Genomic DNA, 18,341 nt, shown 5'->3' with positions numbered 1-18,341 from the left:
ACTTAACAAACTCTGCCCCATCTAAACCCTTGGATCAGGTGCCAATCAATATTAGGGAAGTCAAAGTCACGCATGATAACAACCCTGTTATTTTTGCACCTTTCCAAAATCTGCCTCCCAATCTGCTCCTCTGTATCTCTGCTGCTACCAGGGGGCCTATAGAATACCCCCAGTAGAGTAACTGCTCCCTTCCTGTTCCTGACTTCCACCCATATTGACTCAAAAGAGGATCCTGCTACATTACCCACCCTTTCTGTAGCTGTAATAGTATCCCTGACCAGTAATGCCACCCCTCCTCCCCTTTTTCTGCCCTCTCTATCCCTTTTAAAGCACTGAAATCCATAAGGCATCTTTCCCTTTCCTTTTCAGTCCTGACAAAAGGTCTCAGCCTGAAACGTCAACTGTCTATTCATCTCCAATAGGTGTTGCCTGACCTGCTAAGTTCATCCAGCATTTTGCGTGTGTTGCACCATAGTCATCTTCCAAAAGGTAAAGCATTTTTATGTCCCATATGCAAAATATTTCTGGTTCTATGGCTGTTTTTGTACAACTGCCAGAGATTTGCAACAGCTTTCTGTGTGTGACTTTGGGTGAAGGGTGAACTCATAAATATTTATTCTATTTCTGCATGTATTATAAACTGTTTATCTGCCTACCCAGCCATAAAAAAGAATTAATCTCCATTTATAAAACTACTTATACAACCTCAGGAAATTCCAAAGTGTTTTGCAACCAATGAAATTCTTTAGAAGTGTTGTCATGGTTGCTATATTGCTACTTATAACCATTATGGAAATCCCAGTGAAAACACAGTAGGAACCCAACAGTTTTTAAAATGTGAGCTGTTTGACAATTAGGGCAATAGAGTAATATAGCATGGAAACTGGTCCTTCAGCCCAATTGCTCCATGTGAGTCACAGCATCCTCCTTGCTAGTCCCAGTTGCATGTGTTGGACACCCCAATCCCTTCCCCTCCATTTATATGGGGTGCCTCAGTAGTGTAGTGGTTAGCACGATGCTATTACAGCTCGGAGTGTCAGAGCTCAGAGTTCAGTTCTGAAACTGTCTGTAAGTAGTTTTTCCCGTAAGCGCATTGATGTCCTCTGTGTGTTCCATTTTCCTCCCACAGCCCAAGGATGTACCAGTTAGTAGGTTGACTGGTCATTGCAAATTGTCCTGTGATTAGGTTAGAGTTAAATAGGTGGGTTGCTGGCTAGTACAGCTCTTTGGGCTGGAAGGGCCCATTCTGTGCTGTCTCTCTAAAAGAATATATCCGATGCCTCCTAAATGTTGCAATTATACCAGCCTTGACCACTTTCCCTGGCAGCTCATTCCAGGTACTCACTTTCCTCTGGAAAGAAGATGCTCGTTTAAATTGGCAGGTGACATGAAGATTAGTGGAGTTCTGGATAGTGTAAAAGATTACAACAGGACATTGACAGAATACAGAACTGGGCTGAGAAGTGGCAAATGGAGTTCAATCTGGAAAAGTGTGAAATGATTCATTTTGGAAGGTTGAGTTTGAGGGCAGAATGCTGGGTTCTTAACAGTGTGGAGGAATAGAGGCCTCTTGAGGTCCATGCCTGTGCAGTTATCACCTTTTGGGTAACACACAAAATGCTGGAAGAACAACTCAGCAGGTCAGGCAGTACAGTATCTATAGGGGGGAAAACAGTCGATGTTTCGGTCCAAGACCCGAATCAGGACTCAGAGTCAGATTAGATGGGTAGGTTAGTAAGTTTGCAGATGACACGAAGGTCCGTGGTTTTGTGGATAGTGTATGAGGTTGTCATAGGTTACAAAAGAATGTGAAAACGTGAGATGAAGGGTCTCACCCTGAAAGATCGACTGTTTGTGCCCCTCCGTAGGTGCTGCCTGACCTGCTGAGTTCCTGCAGCATTTTGTGTGTTGCTCTAGAGTCTAGAACTGGTTGGAGAAATGGCAGATGGAGTTCAATCCAGAAAAGTGTGGATGGCACACTGGAGAATCTCTTGCATATGTCATCTTTTGAACAAGCATTGCAGATAGCATTCACTATTGATGAGAGGAGATATTTTGTGATGAGTAGATCACCACAACTGTTGAACCACTGAGTGGTTTTCATGTGAGTTTCCCATTTCTTCACCCAGTATGGCACAGGCCACATACATCAATGTCAAGAATTCAAGTGAATGGAGACTGCAGTGAGTGAACATCATGTCATGACAAATCTGGAAATGGTTTTAATGGAACCTCTGTTTATTTTGTTTGAGAACATATGCTGTAAAGTTGGAGCTGTTTTCAGGTTACGAGGATACAATCCGATGGTTCGAGTACCGTTAGAGCACAATCAACATTGCAGACAACTGCATGTGTCATCACTCAGTAGTGTTGTGGACTCACTCTCTGCCACTCTGTTGTCATTTGTAAAATAGCCTTTCCTTCATGTTTAGACTTGTTTTCAGTTATATAGTCTGGGAAATGTAATAAGTTGTGATATTGAGCATTATGTAGTAGAATTAGGGAATGGCTTTCATGGTGTCAAGTACAAGAGTAAGGAAGTCACACTACAGCTTTACTGACACACAGACAAGAGCATCCTGACTGGTTGTGTCACTACCTGGTATTGAACCTCCAACACACAGGATCTAAAGAGTCTGCAGAGGGTTGTAGACTCAGTCAACTGGCCCAACACAGGCACAACCCTCCCCACCATTGAGGACATCTTCAAAGGTGATGACTTAAGAAGACGGCATCCATCACTAACGACTCTCACTATCCAGGAATGTACTCTTTTCATTCCTACCATCCAGGAGGAGGTACAGGAACCTGAAGACACACACTCAATGATTAGAGAACAACTTCTTCCCCTCCCCCATCAGATCTATGAACTGTCTGTGAACCAATGAGTACCTCATTATTTATTTATAATTTATAGTAATTTTATATCTTGCACTGTACTGCTGCCCCAAAACAACAAATTTCACACCATATGAGACAGTGATAACAAACCTGAATCTGGTAAACTGTTGTCAGGCAGCACTTGGAGTATTGTGTGCAGTTCTGGTCTCCCCATTATAGGAAGGATATGGGAACTGTGGAAAAGGTGCAGATGAGGTTCACCAGGGTTGCTGCTTGGAATAGAGGATTTGAGCTATAGTGAAAGGTTGGACAAACTTGGGTTGTTCCTACTAGAGCGGCAGAGGCTGAGGGGAGATCTGAAAGAGCTTTTAAAATGATGAGAGACATAGATAGGGGAGATGGTCAGAATCTCTTCCCCATGGTAAAAATGCCTAACACTAAATGACATGCTTTTAAGGTTGTGGGGGGGGGGGTGGGGTTAGAAAAAGTTTAAAAGCAGCTTGAGATGCAAGGCTTCACATAGAGCACGGTACTGGGGTAGTAGTGGAAGCAGAGAATTTGCTGGAGTTGAAGAGGCTTTTCGATAGACACATGAATATGAAGGGAATGGAGGGATATGGATGATACACAGGAGAACATTTAGTATAAATTGGCATCATGATTAGCACAGCATTCTGGGCTGAATGGCCTGTCCAGAGCTGAACTGTTCTACTTTCTATGTGTGTATAAATTTCTTCCAAATTAAAGTTACTTCTGATCTAATTGAGCAGTCAGTGAATGGCTGTTATCTCCCCACTCACAGTGATGTTCAATTCAGACACGTATACTCAATCCAGGAACGTTGTTGACTTTCACACAGGACACCCACCCAAAGTTGCAAAGTACTGTAATGTTGATTTGGAAATTCAGTCAAAACCTGCTTTAAATAAAATGGTCTATAAATTGCAAACCCACGGGATTAAGTATCATTTGACCACCAGATACACAGTCGCAAACTGAAAGATAAAATTGGGAGCCACTGCAACTATTTTTTGTGGGAGATTTCTGATTTAAACAGCATAAATATTTGTTACTCTCAGTAAATAATAGTAATCTTATGGTTAAGTAGCATTGTTTATAAAAAAAAAGGGGTGAATTCTAAATCACTCTAATCTATCGGATTTTTTGCTCAGCCGTATGGATTTTAAGTAAGAAAAATTTACCCAGTGAGTAAGTCCACTTCATCTGTCGCTAACGATAGTTTTATATTTCTACTGCAACCTTGGCGCAAAACATGATCCCATCCTAGGAGAAAGATGCGGTTTTCTCAGCAGCCAGAGCGATTGAGCTTCATGTTGCCTGGTGCAAGATCAGCAGGCAAATGGGAAGTGTCGGACCCTAGGCTACACAGGCTGCCGTTTACTCTGACTTACTCTCCTGCAGGTCTGCTCATGGACTGAGCAGACAGCCAGCTCCCAGCTGCGAGCTCTGACGTACAGGAAACCAGTCTGGGAAACGGTGGGGGAAGGGCGAAGGGGTGCAGGGAGAAGAGGGCATTTAAATCCCAACCATCAGGGAAAATATATCAAGTTATGATTTGTCAGGATACAAATCATTTTTCGCCTGCTGCTTTAATTTCATGTGCTTTTACCCTCTTGAGAATACACTGCAATTTTAAAAATGTTTATCAGGAGGTCTGTTTTGTACCTAATTCAGTTAAATCCTGATCAACATAGTCACTCTGCCAAGAATTGCTCTGTTGGGATCAGTCTTTATTTCTGGATTTGCCAAGCCTATGTTCACTAACAGAGCACTTTGCTTCATTGTCTGTATAGCATCAAGCCGTGGGTTGCGGACATAAACTAAACTCCGTCCTGATCCTATCCTGTTGTTATCAGACTATTGCAAAATAAGATGGACTCTTAATTTCACAATCTCCCTTGTGGCCTTGCACCTGCAAGATGACCTGATGTGGTCTGCCTGCATTGCACCTTCACTGTAAGACTAGAAGATATAGGATCAGAATTAGGCCCTTTGGCTCATCGAGTCTGCGCCACCATTCCATCATGGCTGATCTGTGTCCTCTGGTTTTAGGTTCCTCCACCACAATAAACATCCTGTCCACATCCACTCTATTGAGGCCTTTCTCTGAACACTGCATTGATTGGCCTTATCTCAAACAATAATGAGGTGGCCTACAGGGAAGAAGTCATCTCTCTGACACCGTGGTGTCAAGAAAACAACCTCTCCCTAAATGTTGCAAAAACAAAGGAGCTGATTGTGGACTACAGGAGGAATGGAGACAGGCTAATCCCTATTGACATCAATGAATCTGGGGCTGAGAGGGTGAACAGCTTTAAGTTCCTCAGCACCCACATTACCGAGGACCTCACGTGGTCTGTACACACCAGCTGTGTGGGGAAAAAGGCACAACAGCGCCTCTATCACCTCAGACAGTCGAGGAAGTTTGGTTTGGCCCCTAAATCCTAAGAACTTTCTACAGGGTCACAATTGAGAGCATCCTGACTGGCTGCATCACTGCCTGGTATGGGAACTGTACCTCCCTTAATCACAGGACACTACAGAGAGTGGTGTGGACAGCCCAGCGCATCTGTAGATGTGAACTTCCCACAATTCAGGACATTTATAAAGACAGGTGTGAAAAAAGGGCCAAAGGGTCATTGGGGACCCGAGTCACCCCAACTACGACTTATTTCAGTTGCTACCATATGGGAAACGGTACTGCAGCATAAAAGCCAGGACCAACAGGCTCCAGGACAGCTTCTTCCACCAGGCCAACAGACTGATTCACTCATGCTGATCTGAGTGTATTTTTATGTTACATAGAGTTCTATTCTGTGTTCTATTTAATATAAGTTATTATAAATTGCACATTGCACATTTAGACAGGGATGTAATGTAAAGATTTTTACTCATGTATGTGAAGGATGTAAGAAATAAAGTCAATTAAATTCATTTATTGTAACTCTAACAAGTAACTCTGATGCCTAACTCTAACACTTTATTGCCCTCCCTCCACATTCTTATTCTGGCTTCTTCCCCCTTCCTTTCCAGCCCTGATGAAGGGTCTTGGCCTGAAATGTCAAATGTCTATTCCCTTCCATAGATGCTGCCTGACATAGAAACATAGAAAACCTACAGCCCAATATAGGCCCTTCGGCCCACAATGCTGTGCCAAACATGTACTTACTTTTGAAATAATCTAGGGTTACCCATAGCCCTCTATTTTTCTAAGCTCCATGTCCCTATCCAGGAGTTTCTTAAAAGACCCTATTGTATCGCCTCCACCACCGTCGCCAGCAGCCCATTCCACGCACTCACCACTCTCTGTGTAAAAAACTTACCCCCGACCTGTCCTCTGTACCTACTTCCAAACACCTTAAAACTGTCTCCTCTCGTGTTAGGCATTCCAGCCCTGGGAAAAAGCCTCTGACTATCCACGATCAATGCCTCTCATCATCTTATACACCTCTATCAGGTCACCTCTCATCTTCCATCGCTCCAAGGAGGAAAGGCCAAGTTCACTCAACCTATTCTCATTAGGCATGCTCGCCAATCCAGGCAACATCCTTGTAAATCTCCTCTGCACCGTTTCTATAGTTTCCACATCTTTCCTGTAGTGAGGCGACCAGAATTGAGCACAGTACTCCAAGTGGGGTCTGTCCAGGGTCCTATATAGCTGTAATATTACCTCTCGGCTTTTGAACTCAATCCCATGGTTGATGAAGGCCAATGCACCATATGCCTTCTTAACCACAGAGTCAACCTGCATAGCAGCTTTGAGTGTCCTATGGACTCGGACCCCAAGAGCCCTCTGATCCTCCACACTGCCAAGAGTCTTACCATTAATACCATATTCTGCCATCATATTTGACCTACCAAAATGAACCATCTCACACTTATCTGGGTTGAAATCCATCTGCCTCTTCTCAGCCCAGTTTTGTGTCCTATCGATATCCCACTGTAACGTCTGACAGTACTCCATACTATCTACAACACTTCCAACCTGCTGAGTTCCTCCAGCATTTTGTGTGTGAAGCTTTATTCTGCACTCTTATTGTTTTCCTTTGTAGCACGTCAATGTACTGATGTATTGAAATTAAATAAACAGTATACAAAACAAAGTTTTTCCACTACCTTGGTACATGTGACAATAAAAAACACAATTTTCACTCTGATGAGTTGATATTTCATATCCTGTTTTAGTCTACAATGATCACGTCTTTCAGTTCTTCACTTAATCCTCAGATTCATTCTTTGAATGGAAAGGGAAGCTGATAAGACTATAAGATATAGGAGAAGAATTAGGCCATTTGGCCTATTGCGTCTATTCTGCCATTCTATCAAGGCTGATTTATTTTCCCTCTCAACCTCATTCTCCTGCCTTCTCTCCGTAACCTTTGACACCCTGACTAATCAATAACCTATCAGCCTCCACTTTAAATATACCCAATGACTTGGCCTCCACTGCCATCTGTGGCCATGAATTTCACAGATTCACCTCCTTCTGACTCAGGAAATTCTTCCTAATCTCTGTTCTAAATGAACATTCTCTAATCTGAGACTGCCTTCTGATCCACTCCAAAGGCCACTTCGGAGATTTGCATTTCTCCCCTCACTCCGTTAACCATTTCAGTTCCACTGAGTCTTCTCATATAGGTCTCAAACAAAATGTTGACTATCTTTTTGTCTCTGCATGCCACAGCGCCATGGTAGCATAGTAGTTAATGCAACACTATTGCATTTTGGGGCTTTCCAGATTTGGGAGTTCAGTTCCAGTGTATTTCTGTAAGAAGACTCTGTACTTCCTCCCTGTGCAATATGTGGGTTTTCCTCTCAACAGTCCAAAGACGTACAACAGGTTAATTGGTCATTGTAAATGATCCTGTGATTAGGTTAGCACTTGACCTAAATGCCGCCCAGCAACCACTCAGGGGTTTCTGGGGCAGCATGGCTCAAAGAACCAGAAGGGCCTACTCCACATTATATTGCTAAAAATAAAATATAAAAATACAGTACTGTGCAAAAGTCTTAGGCACATATATATGGCTAGGTGGCCTAAGATTTTATGTATTGCACTGCACTGCACTGCTGCTGCAAAATAACAAATTTCCTGACATATGTGAGTGATGTTAAATCTGATTCTGATATGTATCTTTATTGTGGAATAAAAGTGGGAAGGGGCAGGGACAGGGGTATCATGGTTGGGAAAAGGCGAAGGGAGCAGGAAGCACCAGAGAGACATTGTGTAATGATCAATAAACCAGTTGTTTGGAATGAAGTGACCTTGCCTGGTGCCTCAGGGCTGGGTGATTCTGCACTCAAATCACCAACCCTACCCCACCTCCCTGCCTCTGGCCCTCCCACTCTGCTACCTGTCCAAAACCCCTCCCATGGCGCTCTACCCTTGCCACTCCCAACACCCTTTGCTCCCACCAGATTTACAAACTCACTCTCTACTCCACATTGACAAATACAGTACCATGCAAAAGTCTTAGGCATCCAAGCTATATATGTGTGCCTAAGTTTGCACAGTACTGTACAGATGCTGCCTGACCCATCTGAATTCTTCCAGTATTTTATTTTTGCTCCAAATTCCAGCATTTGCCATCTCTTGTGTCTCCTTAATGGCCAATGCATTAATGGGGGACATGTTAGCAGGACACTATTACAGTGCCAGCAATAACATTGGGTTCAGTTCCACCGCTGTCTGTAAGGAGTTGGTGCGTTCTCCTCATGACCACATGGGTTTCCTCCCACATTCCAAAGGTGTGCAGATTAGGGTTAGTAAGTTGTGGGCATACTATGTTGGTGCCAGAAGCGTGGCTGCCCCAACACAATCCCTGTTGGTTTAATTTGACAAAGATACCTGGTATATTACCAAAGACTCTTGAAAATTTCTGAAGATGTACTGTAGAGAGCATTCTAACTGGTTGCATCACCGTTTGGTACAGAAGGACCATACGCACAGGATCAGAAAAAGCTGTAGAAAGTTGGAAACTCAGCCAGCGGCATCATGGAAATAAACCTCCCTAGCATCAAGGACACCTTCGAAAGGCGATGCCTCAGAAAGGTGGCGTCTCTCATTAAAGAACCCCATCACCCAGGACATGCCCTCTTCTGATTGCTGCCATCAAGGAGAAGATACAGGAGTCTGAAGACACACAACGTTTCAGGACCAGCTTCTTCCAATCTGCCATCAGATTTCTGAATGGAGAATGAACCTATGAACTCTACCTCACTATTTGTTCCTCTTTTTGCACTACTTGTTTCACTTTTTTAATATATACTTCTTATTGTCATTTGTAGTTTTTTATTATGATGTATTGAAATGTACTGCCTCTGCAAAACAACAGATTTTTTGCCAATGATATGAAAGCTGACTCTGATCTGAGACAATGTATTTCACTCTATGTTTCAATGTACGGTACATATGACTAATAAAGCTAATCTTTCAGAGTGATGGTAAGCTTTGTAATAGTGGACCTCATGGTGACAATACCTCATCACTCTGAAATATCTCTCCACAGATGCTGAGTGCTTACAGATAGTTCCTCTTTTTATTTCAGACTTTCAATACTTGCTTTATTTTGCTAATGTACTTAATTCCCTTCTTATTCAGTAGTAGTAGTAGTAGTCATACTTTATTAATCCCGGGGGGAATTGGTTTTCATTACAGTTGCACCATAAATAATTAAATAGTAATAAAACCATAAATAGTTAAATAGTAATATGTAAATTATGCCAGTAAATTATGAAATAAGTCCAGGACCAGCCTATTGGCTCAGGGTGTCTGACCCTCCAAGGGAGGAGCTGTAAAGTTTGATGGCCACAGGCAGAAATGACTTCCTATGACGCTCTGTGGAATGAGTCTCTGGCTGAATGTACTCCTGTGCCCACCCAGTACGTTATGTAGTGGATGGGAGACATTGACCAAGATGGCATGCAACTTGGACAGCATCCTCTTTTCAGACACCACCGTCAGAGAGTCCAGTTCCATCCCCACAACATCACTGGCCTTACGAATGAGTTTGTTGATTCTGTTGGTGTCTGCTACCCTCAGCCTGCTGCCCCAGCACACAACAGCAAACATGATAGCACTGGCCACCACAGACTCATAGAACATCCTCAGCATCGTCCGGCAGATGTTAAAGGACTTCAGTCTTCCAAGAGTAATTACAATTTCAATGGAGATTGTTGTGTTACACAAAATTCCCAGTGCTGGAAAGGGAAAGCTTGTGGTCATAGCTATAAATTGTGGAAATCTCAGAGTAGGTTTAACTAGAGGAAAAATTAATTTAAAGAGCCTTCAAATTATTAGTGGCAGAAGTGGTGATCTTTAAAAAGGCCTTGTTCATTGTTTGTGTTTTGTTTGTTCTGTCATCTATGGTTCTTACATTGTGTATTATGATAATAGTTTATTTACTTATTGAGATACAGCCTGGTATAGATCCTTCCGGCCCTTTGATCCGCGCGGCCCAGCAATCCCCAATTTAAACCTAGCCTAGTCATGGGACAATTTACAATGACCAATTAGCCTACTACCCAGTACATCTTTGGACTGTTGGAGGAAACTGGAGAGCGTAAAGATGTGGCAGGGGGAATTTGCAATAAAACTGTTTTCTCTGCGTGCCATCCAGTTTAAATTGAGCCCAAACAGTGTGTCCTGAGAGGCAACATGGTTGCTATGGCAACACAAGATGGAGTACCTTGATAGTGATTTTCAACAATGAACTTTTCTGCTCTTCCCTGCAGTGAGGCCGTGTGGGAGAACATGGCCAGGATGTGTGTGAAGACTCGGAGGCTGGATGTGGCCAAGGTGTGCCTGGGGAACATGGGCCATGCCCGGGGAGCCAGAGCCCTGCGGCAGGCCGCACAGCAACCAGAACTGGATGCAAGAGTGGCCATGCTGGCTGTGCAGCTGGGAATGTTGGTATGTGCAGGAATCTGCTTCATCTTGTCACCTGTTCCCATCTAATATCCCCAGGTAGCCTTTCCTTTCAGATGGTGAAGTGCCTTAGATGGCATTTGATGTCTCCGGGCCCATACTTATAGAACATAGGACATTACAGCTCAGTACAGCCTCTTTGGCCCACGATGTTTTGCCGATCTTTTAATTTATTCTAAGATCAATCTAATACTTCCTTCCCACATAGTCCTCCATTTTCCACAATGATTCAACACCTTCCAGCCCTATGTCAGCTCTTTCTAATCATTTCATTGCATTTTTTTACTGACAGAGCAACGCCGCCCCCTCAGCCTTCCTGCCTGTCTTTTCCATACAATCTGTATCCTTGGATATTAAGCTCCCACCTCTAATCTTTCAGCCATGATTCTGTGATGCCTGCAACATCATACTTGCTAATCTGCAACTATGCTAGGGTTGCCAACTTTCTCACTCCCAAATAAGGGACACTTGTGTTTACCCGAGAAAGACTGCTGTGACCATGAAGCTTTGTGTGGGCACCTGTGTGCGCATGCGTCTACGTGCCGATTTTTTCCTACAAATCGGTTTTGGGCTTAATCTTCCCGACTACACTATACATACATAGGCTGTGTATTTATCATATCATTCCTGCTTTTACTATATATATATATTAGTGTTATTTTAGGTTTTATGTGTTATTTGGTATGATTTGGTAGGTTATTTTTTGGGTCTGGGAACGCTCAGAAATTTTTCCCATATAAATTAATGGTAATTGCTTCTTTGCTTTATGCCATTTCGGCACGAAAGGTTTCATAGGAACGCTGTACCTTGGTGGGGGAAATACGGGACAAGGGCGGTTCCGTATTGGACAAACCAATTTAGCCCAATATACGGGATATTCCGGCTAATACGGGACAGTTGGCAATCCTAAACTGTGCTGCAAGTACATCTATCTTATTCTGTATACTGCGTGCAATCAGAATCAGGTTTATTATCACCGGCATGTGATGTGAAATTTGTTAACTTAGCAGCAGCAGTTCAATTCAAAATTGTCTCTTTGCCCTTGAAGTAGCCCTCTGCAAATCATACCTGGTTTTCTGGTACAGGCCTGGGTTGCCAGACTTGAAGGCCACGATCTAGCCTTCAACAGACAACGTACCTCCTGGTTCTTCCATGGGTTTTGGTTTGGGAATGTACAGTAAGTCTTTGCGGGCACACAGGTCTTAATGAAGTCAGTAACAACTGCAGCATTCTCATTCAGGTTCAAAGATGAATCCCTGAATACAGTCCAGTTCACCGATTCAAAGCAGTCCCGTAGGCGCTCCTGTGCTTTCCTTGTCCATACCTTCATGGTCCTCACTGCTGGTGCTGCAGTCTTCAGTCTCTGCCTATACTCAGGGAGTAGAAGTACAGCCAAGTGACCAGACTTCCCCAAGTGAGGGTGTGGAATCACATGGTAGGCATTCTTGATGGTGGTGTAGCAATGGTCCAGTGTGTTGTTTCCTGTGGTTTTGCAAGTGATCTGTTGATGGTAGTTGCTTAGTGATTTTTTCAGACTGGCCTCGTTAAAATCTCCCAAAACGACGGTGAAGGCGTTAGAGTACGCTGTTTCGTGCATGTTGATCCCATTACTCAGATCGTTTAAAGCCTGCTTGACAATAGTGTGAGGTGGAATGTAAACTGATATCAAAACGACCCCAGGGACTCCCATGGTGGGTAAAAAGGACGGCACTTTACTGCTGGATATTCCAGGTCTGGTGAGCAGAACTGGGACAGCACTGATATATTTGTGCACCAAGAAGAGTTGATCATGAAGCATTCTCCTCTGCTTTTGAGAAACTCTGTAGATCTATCCTGACAGTGTATAGTAAACCCATCGATCTGGATTGCTGCATCCGGTACGGAAGGGGTTAACCAGGATTCTGTGAAACAAGGGACGCACACGGTCCTAATGTCCCTCTGATCCAGCACCCTTGCTCTGAGATCATTGAGTTTATTCACCAGAGTCTGCACATTCACCGGCAAGATAGTTGGTATAGGGAGTTTAAAACTCTGTTTCCTTAAACACACTTGTAACCCTGATCTACACCTTAGTTACAACACCTTAAGTCTTGTATTCATCCTTTTTGATTTTGCCACACCATGCTCAACCTTTTGATTACTAACTTTGTCTGAGGTTTTACCAACATCTGTCTCCACAACCTCTCCACTAAACATTCTGGCACTCTGGTTCCCGTCTTCCTGCAACTCTAGTGTAAATGCCACCTTGCAGCATTAACAAACCTTCCCGCTAGAATATTAGTCCCCCTCCAGTTCAAGTGCAAAACGTCCCTTCTGTACAGTCCCACCATCCCTGGAAGAGAAAATCTTTGCCCTTCCTCCTACACCACTCCTTAGCCACATATTAAACTGTATAATCTTCCTAGTTCTAGCCTCGCTAACCGCGGTACAGGTTGCAATGCTGAGATCACGACCCTGGAGGTCCTGCCCTTTAACTTAGCACCTAACCCCCTATGCAGAACCTCATCAGTCATCCCACCCATGTCATTGCTATCTCCAGGGACCACAATATAAGCCAGTTAAGACCACGACTTTTGGGTGTTCACCCTCCTGCTTAAGAATGCTGAGGACTCAATCTGAGATATCCCAGACCCTGACACTGGGATGCAGGATGCCATCCAGGATTTTTGATCTCACTCACACAACCTCCTGTCCGTTCCGCTAATGAACGAATTCCCTATCACCACAGCTTACCTTTTCTTCCCCCTTCCCTTCTGAGTTGCAGAGGCAGACTCAGTGCCAGAGACCGGACCACCGTGACTTTCATCTGTTTGGTCATTCTTCCCCCACAGTATCTAAAGTGATATACCTGTTGTTGAGCAGGATGGCCACAGGGGTTCTCTGCACTGGCTCCTTAACCCCTTTCCCCTTTCTGACTGTCACCCAGTTTCCTGTGTCCTGCACCTTGGGTATAAATGCCTTCTATGTATCCTACCTATCACACCTGCAGCCTCCCGAATAACCTGGAGTTCATCCAGGTCCAGCTCCAACTCTTTAATGCAGTTTGTTAGAAGCTGCAGCTGGACACACTTCTCGCAGTTGTAGTGGTCAGGGACACTAGAGGTCTCCCTGCCTTCCCACATCCCACAAGAGGAGCATTGCACTATCCCACCTACCATCTCTACTGTCCTAAAGAAGAAGAGAGTACTTCTTAATATACCAATATAAAGAAGAGAAGGAAAAAAAGCTGGAGCGTTTCTTTCCTCTGCTTTCTCTGAGTGAAGTCTCTCTTCACAGAAGCCACAAATAGCTAAAGCCTTAAGATCACCACCTTGACTATGCCCACTCTGATGATGGCTGCTGTGCTTGTCCCTGCCTTCCTTCAATTGGACCAGGTGACCATAAGGCACAGGAGCAGAGTTAAGCCATTCAGCCCATCGAGTGCTCCGCCATTCCATCATGGCTGATCCTGAATCCTATTCAACCCCATACACCTGCATTCTCTCCATTTCCTTTGATGCTATGACTGGTCAGGAAACTATTAGCTTCTGTCTTAAATACACCCACGAACTTGGCCTCCACTATAGTCTGTAGCAGAGCATTTCAGATTTACTACTCTCTGGCTAAAAAAAATTCCTCCTTACCTCTCTTCTGAAAGGTCGCCCCTCAATTTTGAGATTGTGCCCTCCAGTTCTGGAAACCCCCACCTTGGAAATATCCTTTCCACACCCACACTATTTAATCCTTTCAACATTTAATAGGTTTCAATGAGACCCCTCTTGCATTCATCTAAATCCTAGTGAGTACAGGCCCAAAGCTGCCAACCGCCCCTCATATGTTAACCCCCTCATTCCCAGAATCATCCTTGTGAATCTCCTCTGGTCTCTCTCCAATGACAACACATCCTTTCTGAGTTATGGGGCCTAAAACTGTTGACAATACTCCAAGTGCAGCCTGACTAGTGTCTTATAAAGGCTCAGCATTATCTTCTTGCTCTTGTATTCTATTCCATTTGAAATAATAATCATAATAAGCTTCAGGTAATGGACACTACCCTGATACCCTGATATTATCCTGTAAAATATCTTGATACAATTTTGAATTCATTGTTCCCTCAATGATTGCAAGCTGTCCAGGCCCTGAGGTAGCAAAACAGCCCCAAACCATGATGCTCCTTCCACCATGCTTCACAGTTGGGATAAAGTGTTTGTGTGCAGTTACCTTCTTCCTCCGAACATAGCAATGTCCATTTCAGCAAAAAAGCTCAACTTTTGTCTCATCTGTCCCAAAAGTTATGGAATGTCCAGGTTGTCTTCTACAAACTTGAGACATGCAGCACTGTTCATTTTGGAGAGCAGTGGTTTTCTTCGTGGTGTCCTTCCATGAACAACATTCTTATTCAGTGTTTTTCTTATAGTGGACGCATGGACAGAGACTTTAGCAAGTTCTGGAGATTTCTGCAGGTCTTCTGCTGTTACCCTTGGGTTTTTTTCATCTCCTTCAGCATTGCACGTTATGCTGTTGGTGTGATTTTTGCGAGAGAGCAACAGTACTGACTTTCCTCCATTTGTAGACAGTTTCTCTTACTGTGGACTGATGAACACTCAGGTCTTTAGAAATGCTTTTGTAGTCTTTTCCAGCTTCATGTATCTCTACAATTCTTCTTCTAAGGTCCTCAGAAAGTTGTTTTGATTGAGGCATGGTGCACATAAACAGATCTTTCTTTGTGAAGAGCAGGCTCTATCAGTAACCTGACTTTGTGTGTCCTTTTTTTATAGGGCAGGTCACCTCTACAATCCACACATCCAGTCTCATCTCATTGATTGGAACATCTGACTCCAAATAGCTTTTGTGGAAGGCATCCCCCAGAGGTTCACATATTTTTTGAACCTAGACTGTGATTGTTTTAATGGTGTACTCCAGTATTGACAAGAAGAAATACAATTGTTTGTGTGCTATTAGTTTAGGTCGATTGTGTTTGTCTATTATTGTGACTTAAATGAAGAAAAGACTACATTTTATGAGTAATGAATGCAGAAAACCAAGTAATTGCAAAGGGTTGACTAACTTTTCTTGCAATTATATGTGTGATGTACAAGTGTAAAACAAAGACATCAATTCAGTAGCACATCAATTCAGAGTCAGGAATAATGGTGATGCCAAACAGCCACTGATTGTCCACATGGGCAGCCGGACTAGTGATAGCTTACCTTTCTGATGGTTGAATGTACACTTAGCAAGTTAAGAGCCCATGGTATTACAGGAAAGTTACTATCATGGATTGAGCATTAACTGATTGGCAGGAGGCAAAGAATGGGAATAAAGGGGGCCTTTTCTGGGTGGCTGCTGGTGACTAATACTGTTCCAGAGGGGTCTATGTTGGAACCACTTCTTTTTACAGTACATATCAATGATTTGGATGATGGAATTGATGGCTTTGTGGTCATGCTTGCAGACAATACGAAGATAGTGGAGGGGCAGGTAGTTTTGAAGAAGCAGAGAGGCTACAGAAGAACTTAGATTAGGAGAATGTGCAAAGAATTGGCAGATGGAATACAGAGTCGGCAAGTATATAGTCTGGCATTTTGCTAGAAGAAATAAAAGTGTGGATAATTTTCCAAGTGGAGAGAAAATTCAAAAATCTGAGACACAAAGTGACTTGTGAGTCCCAGTGTAGGATTCTCTTCAGGTAAATTTCAGGTTGAGTCAGTGGTGAGGAAGATGCTTCCACCCCTGAGCATTTTGGATAAGGGGTGCTCAACCTGTTCAATATTCCAAGTATGGGCTAACCAGGGCTTTATAGAGATGAAACTCGCTGTAGTAGCTATAGGGGAATGAGGAGGCATCTCACTGAAACCTTCCAAATATTGTAAGGTTTGAATAAAGTGGACATGGAGAGAATGTTTCCAACACTGGGAGAATCTAGGACCAGAAGGTACAGCCTCAAAGACGTACCCTTAGAACAGAGATGAGGAGGAATTTCTCCGGCCAGAGGGTGGCAAATCTCTGAAATTCATTGCCACAGACGGCTGTAGAGGCCAAGTCATTGTGTATATTTAAAGCAGAGTTTGATAGGTCCTTGGTTCATCGGGGCATCAAAGGTTACAAGGAGAAGGCAGGAGAAAGGGGTTGAGAGGGATAATAAATCAGCCATGATGGAATGATGGAGCCTCCTGGCCTTATTCTGCTCCTACTGTATGCCTTATGGCCATCAGTGTTTTGCAATGCATTTGAAATATAGAGGTCACCTCTACAAGCCCCACATTATTTGCCAGCATAAGAAGACATTGCAGGCTGGAGGAGGTGAACTGATATGTGAATTGTGATATCTGGTGCACAAAGCTCCCAGTCAGGTTAAAGAGAAGTTAGAACATTGAACATAAAAAGGTACAACACAGGAAGAACCCTTTCAGCCTAATTAGATAAGTAATTAAATTCCTTCTAAACTTAACCCTTCTGCCCTCACAATATCTATATCTTTGTATTTCCTAAGAACCTTTTTAATGTTTCTATCTTACACTGTCCACCACCCCAGACAGTGCATTCCATGTCCCCGTCAGTCTGGCTGATTTATTTTCCCTCTCAATCCTATTCTCCTGTCTTCTCCTTTTGACCACCTTACTAATCAAGAGCCTATCAACTTCCAATTTAAATAAACCCAATGACTTGGTCTCCACAGCAATGAATTCCATAGATTAACAACCCCCTGGCTCAAGAAGTTCCTCCTCATTTCTGTTCTAAAGGAATGTCCTTTTATTCTGAGGCTGTGCCCTCTGGATCACCACTGTGTTAAAAAGTAACTTGCCCCACGCATCCCCTCTCATATTAAGTGCGTGCCTTCTGATAGTAAACATTTCAACCCTGGGAAAAAGATACTGGCTGTCTACCCTATCTATGCCTCTCATAATCATAAACCTCTATTAGATCTTCCCTCATTCAGAGAAAACAACCTGTCCTGATAGCACACTTCCTCTTCATCCAGGTTAACATCCTGGTAAACCTCTTCCGCACCTCTTCTCCAAAGCCTCAGCATCCTTCCTACAATGGGGTGACTGGAACTGAAGCTGATTTACTTCCTTTGGTGTGCTTTTCCAGGAAGATGCTGAGAGACTTTACAAAAACTGCAAACGCTTTGACCTGCTTACCAAGTTTTACCAGGCCTCGGGACAGTGGCAGAAAGCCATTGAAAATGCTGAAGCCTTTGACAGGGTCCATCTGAGAACGACCTATTACAATTATGCCAAGCACTTGGAAGCTATGGGGGATCAACACCTTGCACTCATCCAGTAAGTATACAAACTGATCGAACAATTAAGCAAGTTGGATGGCTTCCAAAGAAAAATGCCTTTTCCAAAACTTTCTGGAAAGTGCGTAAGGACTACTAAAACAAAAGCTTCATGCATGTAAAACATTTCTTCCCCTGATCAACCATTCTAAGTTAGCCCTCGCCCTCTCTATCCATTACCCCCATTACTGCACTGTAAACACTTTAAAACATTGCTTACAATGCTGTTTACATTGTAAATACATGCTGATATTATGTACTTGTGCACATTTATTCCATGTGCATACT

The 18,341-nt window shown here is 43.3% G+C and overlaps 2 protein-coding genes across 3 annotated transcripts in view; one reads left to right on the top strand and one right to left on the bottom strand.

Annotated features, from left to right (window-relative positions):
• Positions 1-4,260, bottom strand: part of tmem204 (transmembrane protein 204) — a 146,153-nt gene extending 141,893 nt beyond the window's left edge. For both annotated transcript variants that reach the window (XM_072269236.1, XM_072269238.1), the window contains exon 1: positions 4,044-4,260. The gene's annotated coding sequence lies outside the window, so the exon portion shown is untranslated. The remainder of the gene's footprint in view (positions 1-4,043) is intronic.
• ift140 (intraflagellar transport 140 homolog (Chlamydomonas)) overlaps positions 1-18,341 on the top strand; it is a 232,275-nt gene that overhangs the window by 153,580 nt on the left and 60,354 nt on the right. The window contains exons 19-20 of the mRNA XM_072269234.1: positions 10,597-10,774; positions 17,864-18,054. Of these exons, the coding sequence (XP_072125335.1) occupies positions 10,597-10,774; positions 17,864-18,054 (369 nt within the window). The remainder of the gene's footprint in view (positions 1-10,596; positions 10,775-17,863; positions 18,055-18,341) is intronic.

Source organism: Mobula birostris, chromosome 9 (genome assembly GCF_030028105.1).
Source record: "Mobula birostris isolate sMobBir1 chromosome 9, sMobBir1.hap1, whole genome shotgun sequence".
NCBI classification, from domain to species: Eukaryota; Metazoa; Chordata; class Chondrichthyes; order Myliobatiformes; family Myliobatidae; genus Mobula; species Mobula birostris.
This window is presented reverse-complemented; position numbering and strand designations above follow the sequence as displayed.